Source organism: Cebus imitator, unplaced genomic scaffold, assembly GCF_001604975.1.
Source record: "Cebus imitator isolate Cc_AM_T3 unplaced genomic scaffold, Cebus_imitator-1.0 Scaffold296, whole genome shotgun sequence".
Classification (NCBI taxonomy): Eukaryota; Metazoa; Chordata; class Mammalia; order Primates; family Cebidae; genus Cebus; species Cebus imitator.
Genome location: NW_016107611.1, coordinates 2,362,693 through 2,371,573, shown reverse-complemented (window position 1 = coordinate 2,371,573; position 8,881 = coordinate 2,362,693). Strand labels below are relative to the sequence as shown.

The following is an 8,881-nucleotide window of genomic DNA, read 5'->3' as shown; positions in this document are numbered from 1 at the left end:
CAGCAGCCGTCGCCGCCGCCACAGCAGCCTCCGCCGCCGCCGCCGCAGCCGCCGCAGCAGCAGCAGCCGCCGCCCCAGGCCCCCCCCATGGAGCCCGAGGCCCCGGATTCCCGCAAGAGGCCCCTCGAAACGCCCCCCGAGGTGGTCTGCACCAAGCGCAGCAACACGGGAGGTGAGAAAGGGCTGCGGCTCTGGGCGGGGGAGCGGGCTGGGGACCTCGCCTTTCTCCATCCTTCCCCCCCTCCCATGGCAGGTGCAAGGGATCTGGGGAGGGGAGAGACACCCCTCCCCGAGGCTGGGGACATAGCGGGGAGTTGAGGAGGGGGCCGGACCTCCTCCTCCTCTCGCCGAGGCCCGGGGCTGGGAGCTTTGTCTGCGAGGAGAGGGGTTGGGGGGGAGGGGGTGATAAGTGTCCTTGGGGGGCGCAGAGGATGGGGGGCGTGGGAGCCTCAGGGTGGGTGTCTGTGTGTCCTTGAGGGGTGTGTGATGTGACCCTTTCGGGGCAGGGGTGTTCCTGGGGCTCGCGTGTCCTAGCTGGGGGAGGGGAAGGAGTAGAGGCCTGTGGACCGGGAGCTTCCCAGCCTCCCTCCCTGGGGATGTCCTGAACATGGGTTGTCCCGGAGGGAGGCTTGTGTGGCCCTGGCAGGATCGTGCGTGGGGACAGGCTGGGTGGGTGTGTGGGGTGAAATGGAGGAAAGGGTGGGTGTGTAAAGCTAGGTGGGAGAATGTGAGGCTAGGACAGGTGTGTGTGTGTGTTTGCGTGTTTGTGTGTGCCCTCTACGGCCTGGATGTGTGACATTAGGGATCAGGAATATGACAGCGTAGAGGTGGTGTGTGAGACAGACAGGGGCAAGAGGACAGGGGCTGGGCTCCATGTTTGAGACCCTCCAGCGGGGTACGTGTGACAAGGGAAGGTGTGTGCTTGTCACCCCCGAGGGGGCTGTGGCAGAGAGTGTGACACATGAGTGAGAGGGTGTGTTAGATGCAAGGGGGTGTGTGGGGGACGCCGAATGGGCTGGCCCTGGGCATGAGCCAGAAGAGGCCGTGTGGCTCAGAGGAAAGGGGTTCAGTGTGTATGACACAGGTGTGGCTGGGGCAGAATGGGACCCAAAGAAGCTGGTGAGGGGCTGTGACAAAAAAAGGGTGTGGGTGTGACTCCAGAGAGGCTGTGGCTGGGTGTGACACATGGAGGTGTGCAACAGTGACATCAGAGGGGGTGTGTGCAATAGGGAAGGTGGGTGTATGACGAGGGAGAGGCCGGGGCTTGTGGGTGAAATGCACGAGGGTGTGTAAAAGGGAGAAGGAAGGATGGGTCCCCATGTGACAGGGCACGTGTGTGTATGACACCAAGCTCTGTGTATGGGTGTAACAAGGAGAGGTGTGTGTGTGTGAAATGGCTGAGTGTGTGACACCAGAGATGGGGGGATGATTCTGCCTGTGTTTGACAAGGGAAGGTGTGTGTACTGGAGATTGCCCAATGTTTGACACCACGGAAGGCGGTGTGAGGGACAAGAGGGGACCTCCCTGGGTGTGTGACCGAAGGAGGTGAGCGTACCAGAGAAGAAAAAGCCCAGCTGGGAACTCTAGGTTCATGTCCTAGAGTTCATGGGGGGCTCAGGAAGAGGTGGGGTTTATTGGGGTCCTCAGAGCCCAGCCCTCTAGCTCCCTGGTAGGAGGGAGACCCCAGAGCGGACAAGCCCCTCCCCGCGGTCACCTTGCCAAAATCTCCACTTCCTCTGGCCTTTTCCTCCGGATGGGAGAGGGATGGCTTCAGGCAGAGTGCACCCTTTCCTCTCCACCAGGCCTGGTAGTGGGTGGGGTGGGGCCTGCCACCTCCTGCCTGCAATTGAATACAAGTCGACTTTCTTCCTCCCATCCTAGCCTTCCCCCACCTCCATCCAGGTGGGACAGGAATCAGGGACTCCCTGGATGCCCGTGAGGGTGTCCGGCAGAAATTGGAGGAAAGGGAAGTTGGGGGAGGGGATGGGAGGGAGTTTCCTGTCCTTCTGCTCCCCCACCACCAGCACACACATGAATATGTCCCCGACTTCCTTCCCTCCTTCCTGCCTCACTGCCGTTCCCAGTCCTGGAGAGATCAGGGACCCAGGAGGTCCCTGAGCCCAGCCAGACTGTCTAGCCCTCCACCCACCAGCCTCCAGAGGGTAGGGGGTTCCCACCTTTCTCTTAAAGGGGCTGAGATGCTCAAAATCTGATCACTTCAAAGCACAACTTAACACTGACGCCACTGCTGCTAATAACAGTCACACCTGCCTACTTGGCAACTACTATTCTGAGATATGGGTTATGGACTAGACCCCTGGGAGGGATGATCTGAGCATCTTTTAACAGATGAGGAAAACTGAGGCTCAGCAAAATGAAACCACTTGCCCAAGGTCACACGATTTCTAAGTGATGGAGCTAGAATTTATCCAAGCCTGGGCTGCCTGATTCTGGAGCTCCTGGACATAACCACTGTGCTATCCTGCCTCCCTCCACAGCGGGGAAACTAGGACAAGCCTTGAGGGACTGCCTCCTCCGGACTGTCTCCCACCCCACTTCTGTTTACCCATAGGAAAACTGAGGCCGGGAGATGCAGAGGGATGGGCCTCCACTGACAGAAACACACTCAGGGGCAGGGCTGGGCAAGGGTCCAAAATTGAGGGCTTCTTTTGATAATATACATTCATAGCTGGGGAATGCTAGGTCAACCCATTCCCTTTCCTGAGCCTCAGTGTCCTCGTCTGCCATATGGACACATAAAAATGACCACAAGGGGCCAAGTGCAGTGGCTGTTGTTTGCAATCCCAGCACTTTGGGAGGCTGAGACAGGTGGATCATTTGTGGTCAGGAGTTCGAGACCAGCTTGGCCAATATGGGGAGACCCCCGTGTCTACTAAAAATACCAAAATTAGCGGGACATGGTGTCAGGCACCTGTAGTCCCAGCTACTCAGGAGGCTGAGGCAGGAGAATCGCTTGAACCTAGGAGGCAGAGGTTGTAGTGAGCCAAGATCACACTACTGCACTCCAGCCTGGGTGACAGAGCAAGACTCTGTCTCAAAAAAAAATGACCACAAGGAAAATAGTAACAATAGCTACTTATATTGTTGTTTCATGCTTTACATGCAATTTCATATCATTCTCCCAACATGCTATGGTGGAATAATAATAATCAGTTGTAATTGTGGCTAGCACATATGATACTACAGTACAACTTGAATTATTATGGGAAGTGTTTGACATGGATCAGTTTTTTAATCCTTACAATTCTATCTTGTTAACCCATGTTACGAATGAAAGACTGAGGCACAGAGAGGTTAAGTCACTTGCCCAATGTCACTCAGCTGATAAGCAGCAGAACCATGAGGTGAATGCAGGCAGCTGGCTCCATTGTGTGGGTAGACACTAGAATGGACCCTATTTTCAGATGGGGAAACCGAGGCTGAGAGGGGTAAGGGCTTTTCCTGGGTGTCCCAGCAAGCAGTGGCAGACAGGACAGATGATATCCTTGCCCCTCCTGCCTGCGTCTGGGAGCAGATGAGAGAAGTGGAGGGGACGCTGGCGGTTCACACTCGCTTCTGGGCACTGTGAGTTGCTGGCAGATGCCGCTGGGAGGAAAACAAGGCACGAAAGGCAGGAAGTCTTGGGTAAAGAGGTTGGATGGAAACTCCAGTCAGGGATTCTTTGCAGAAATAAATGACCCCAGTCTGGCGGGACAATAACAAACAGTGCCCCCTTGATAGAGATCCTAACTTTTACACTGCCACTGTGACCCCTGTACTCCTGACTGTATGCCCGCCTCTGTCAACTCCCCCAAAATAAAAACCCATATACAGACACACATAACATATCTCACACCCTCGGCATAGCTTACACCAGCCAGATCTTGCTCCTGACGTCCCTCTTTTTTTTTTTTTTTTTTTTTTTTGAGACAGGGTCTCATTCTGTCCCCCAGGCTTGGAGTGCAGTGGTGAGATCATGGCTCACTGCAACCGTGACCTCTCCGACTCAGGTGATGCGCCCACCTCAGCTTCCCCAGGAGCTGGAACTACAGGTGTGCACCACCATGCCCCACTAATTCTTTGTATTTTTTTTGTAGAGACAGTGTCTTGCTATGTTGCCCAGGCTGGTCTCAAATCTCTGAGCTCAAGCGATCCACCCACCTCAGCCTCCCAAGGTGCTGGGATTACAGGTGTGAGCCACCATTCCCAGCCACATCCGTCATTCTTTTTGTTGTTGTTGTTTGTTTTATTTTGTTTTTTGAGACAGTTTCACTGTGTCTCCCAGGCTGGAGTGCAGTGGAGCTATCTCGGCTCACTGCAACCTCTGCCTCCTGGGTTATTAAAGCGATTCTTGTATCTCAGCCTCCCGAGTAGCTGGGGTTACAGGCATGCACCACCACACCTGGCTAATTTTTTTATTTTTAGTAGATACTGAGTTTCATCATGTTGGCCAGGCTGATCTTGAACTCCTGACCTCAGGTGATCCACCTGCCTCAGCCTCCCAAAGTGCTGGGATTACAGGCATGAGCCACCACGCCCAGCCACATTTTTTTTATCACAAAGTCAACATCACCAGGGTTAAGAGCCCCCTTCTAGAAGGAGATCTTTCAAGATTCGTATCTTGGCACTGTCATGTGCTTGGTGTGGAATCCTCAGGCGAGTTATTTCACTGCTCTGAACCTCAGCCTGCTTGTCTGGAATATGGAGGCAGGAAGATCCACCTCTCTGGGCTGTCTGCATTAGATGAGATTGTGTATGTGAAGCACATAGCGTAAGGCCTGATAGATGGTAAGTGCTCAGCAAACAGTCGCTATCATCATCATCATTATTATTATTATTATTAGTGCCACTGAGAATGTCATTTTCCCTTTCACCATCCAAGGGTGATTCACTCCAAGAAAACCATGGCCCACCTGCCTTTCTCTCACTCAGAGACAGTCACAACTCAAGGCAGCATCACACCTTTCAGCATCTCATCCCTACAGAAGCACACTCTGGTTGTATTGCATTTCACACCAAATAGGCAACACCGCCATTCACAGAAACACATCACATGCCTGAAGTCCCGCCCCTCCTCGGCGGCACTGCTCCCACCCCACACCCTCACCATCCTCTGCCAGCAGGATCCCCACAGGCTCCCGGACAATACCAATGTCAAACCCCAGCCTCCTCGTACCCCCAAAGAACATGCCAGCCCTCCCATCCCAGCCCCCAAACAAAACCGTGAGGTGCCATGATGGCAATGCCACAACGTCAATGTTGTCTTCAGACAGACGAACACCAAAAACAACACCTCGACAACCCACACCCCTTCATCTTTCCTTTTGTCATTCATGACCCCCAAATCAAAGCCACCTTACAGGGTGAACTCTCTGACACTAAATAGGCCACTCTTACAACACCCCAAATCTCTTGAGGTATTATTTATGGAAGGGGAAAGGGAGTATTGGCTGATTACTTTTTTCATTTTTGAGATGGAGTCTTGCTGTGTGGCCCAGGCTGGAGTGCAGTGGTGCAATCTCAGCTCATTGCATCCTCCACCTCCCAGGTTCTAGCAATCCTCCTGCCTCAGCCTCCCAAGTAGCTGAGAGTACAGTTGTGCACCACCATGCCTGGCTAATTTTTGTATTTTTAGTAGAGACAGGGCTTCACCTTGTCTGCCAGGCTGGTCTCAAACTCCTGACCACAAGTGATCCGCCTGCCTCAGGCTCCCAAAGTGCTAGGATTTTTGAAAGCCTTCAGAAGCATCCCTGAGGGAGTGGATACAGAAGGGGCAAGGGCAGAGACTCAGAGACTAGAAGGGGAAAGACGGTACCTTTCCAAGGTGGAAATGTTTGAAACTCCTCCAGGAAATTAATCAGGAGACCTGAACTTGCTCTCTTCAGTTCTTCAGACTCTGCCATTGGGTAGAGGGAGCTGCCTGGACACCAGGAAAGTGCGAAGAGTGGGGTGGGAACAGGTGGGTGCAGAGTTCTGGCACGTATATTCTGCCTCACTAGAAGGAAGAACTTTCTCACAAGCAGTGCCTTTGTTGTTCAAACAGGGTAGGTGTGCGTGATGGCTGAGGGCTCCGAGTTTGGCTTAGATCACATGTCTGCCCTTGCTGCAAGGAAGGCTGGTCAATAGAGAACTGGTTTCTTTCTGGGGAGGTAGGATTCACGTGATGGGGAACTCCCACAAACAGAAAAGATGTGCAGAGCATTCTGGGAAGGGCCAGCACAGACTGATGCTGACAGTGAGGGCTCCTGGGGATTCAAGTGCTGAGTATCTGCAGGTGGGACGTGTTAGCCAATTGGCGTCCATAGGAGACTCACTTGAAGAGGGGGTTCAGGGGCCAGATTTGGGCTGGTCTGATACAGGGACCACCAAGCCACCCACAAGATGATTTAAGGTGGTCCTTGGACAAATTTTTTTTTTCATTTGTGAACATTTTATGTTTATATTAATGTACGTTAGGGAGAACAAAAATGTAACCAGCCCTTCAAGCTCCAATTATTAGCAATGATTTTTTAATTTCTTATTTATTTTTGAGACGGAGTTTCACTCTTGTTGCCCAGGCTGGAGTGCAATGGCACAATCTCACCTTGCTGCAACTTCCACCTCCCAGGTTCAAGCAATTCTCCTGCTTCAGCCTCCCAAGTAGCTGGGATTGCAGGAATGTGCCACCACGCCCGGCTAATTGTTTGTACTTAGTAGAGACGGGGTTTCACCATGTTGGTCAGGCTGGTGTCAAACTTCTGACCTCAGGTGATCCACTCGCTTTGGCCTCCCAAAGTGCTAAGATTACTGGTATGAGCCTCCATGCCCGGCCTAATTTCTTCCTTAAATTGATGCATTTAGGCTGGGCGCAGTGGCTCACACCTGTTATCTCAGCTCTTCGGGAGACCGAGGGGGACAGATCCCTTGAACCCACAATTTCAAGACCACCCTGGGCAACATGGTGAAACCCCATCTCTACTAAAAATATGATAAATAAGTAAGTAAATAAGTGCATTGAAATTTAAAAGGAATTTAAAGGAAAGAGATCTTGTATGTGAGGTTCCCTGCTGTATTCCCAGCACCTGAAGCAAGGACTGGAAGGTGATGGGTGCTCAGGAAGGATTTGTTGGAGGAAGAAAGCAAAGGAGAGAAGAAAGAATAATTGCAGTACAGAAGAACATAAAAAGGGCAGAATTCTAGACAGTGGCATAAGAAAGACAGGAATTAGAGAGAGGCTGAGGGTGGAGAATGGAGACAAGTTCTCAGTTGTATCAGTGAGAGAACATTTCTCCTCCAAGAAGCAGGGAAATGTTTGGGACAGCCTGCTAGGGGGATGGGTGATTAAGGAAGTGAGATCGCCCCTCCTTCTCCTACCTCTCAATCCAACCGCCAAGCCCCGAGTATTGGGAGCTTGCTGTGTGTCTGATGCTGTGATAAGCATTGAACTTGTGTTCATGGTGTGGGCAATACTGATGATGATAGCTAACATTTCTCAAATGCTCTATGTGTCTGGGACCGTCCCCAGTACCTTTCCTTATATTTTGTCATTTAATTAATCACAATAACCCCATGAGGTAGCACTATCATGATTCCCATTTTATAGATTAGGAAAACTGAGGCCCAAAGAGGTGAGGTGACTTGTCCAAGGCCATAGAGCCCATCAGTGACAAAATTCACTCTTTTTTTTTTTTTTTGAGACAGAGTTTCACTCTGTCATCCAGGCTGGAATGCAATGGCACAATCTTGGCTCACTGCAACCTCTGTCTCCCAGGTTCAAGTGATTCTCCAGCCCCAGCCTCCCAAGGACCTGGGAGTACAGGCATACACCACCACGCCCAGCTAAATTTTGTAGTTTTAGTAGAGACGGGGTTTCACCATGTTGGCCAGGCTGGTCTTGAACTCCTGACCTCAAGTGATCCACCCACTTCAGTCTCCCAAAGTGCTGGGATTACAGGCATGAGCCACCACACCCAGGCACGAATGTCATTCCTAGTCTAGGGTTGTTTCTGCTGTTTCATACAAAAATTCTCAGGCACGGTTTGAAGAAGTACAAAAGAGAGGGGGCAGAAAATGGGGAAGAGGGTGACACCAGTTTTCTTCAGAGAAGATGATAACCTTCCACCCTTAGAGGGAAGCGGGGGAAGATGCTCTGGCTCGAGAGAAGACGGGGAGTGAAATTGAAGAAGCAGAGAGAGGATGGAGTCCTAGGGATTAGTAAGAATTACCTCCCCATCTTTCTGAGCCTTCCAGAGATAAAGGACCCCGTATCTGTGACAAGTTTAGGGTCAGGGTGGGGAACAGGACATCTCCGTGAATCCATGGAAGAGAATGAATTCAGTAGGGGTCAGGATGATTGGTAGGAAGGCACCAGAGAGGGGTTAATTACCTAATAGGCTTATGGTCTGATTAGCAAGTTTAAGAGGATTGCCTTGGTTTCAGACAAACCCCTTCATTCTGGACCCTTCCCCATGCCTGCAAAGCCACAGCTAGCCCCTCTTCCCACAACCCCATCTTAAACACGTAAGGGAATGCAGAACTTTCGTCTTAAGAGACCAGGCGGAGGCCGGGTGCAGTGATTCTCACCCATAATCCCAACACTTTGGGAGGTCGAGGCAGGTAGATCCCTTGAGCTCAGGAATTTGAGACCAGCCTGGGCAACACAGCAAAACTCTATCTCTACAAAACATTTTAAAATTACCTAGGAGTGGTGACATGAGCCTGTAGTCCCAGGAACTTGGGAGGCGGAAGCAGGAGGATCACTTGAGCCTGGGAGGTTGAGGCTGCAGTGAGCCGTGATGGCAACACTGCACTCCAGCCTGAGTGATAGAGAGAGAGAGATCAGGGAGGGATAGAGCACTTTCTCTTTTATCTGCTCTATATGTTGAGGTTTTTTTTTTTTTTT

General features: G+C 51.7%; 1 protein-coding gene across 1 annotated transcript in view; it reads left to right on the top strand.

Annotated features, from left to right (window-relative positions):
• Window positions 1-27: 27 nt before the first annotated feature.
• Window positions 28-8,881, top strand: part of NOVA2 (NOVA alternative splicing regulator 2) — a 39,365-nt gene continuing 30,511 nt past the window's right edge. Inside the window, exon 1 of the mRNA XM_017502525.2 lies at window positions 28-172. Within this exon, the coding sequence (XP_017358014.1) occupies window positions 88-172 (85 nt within the window). The 5' untranslated portion in view covers window positions 28-87. The remainder of the gene's footprint in view (window positions 173-8,881) is intronic.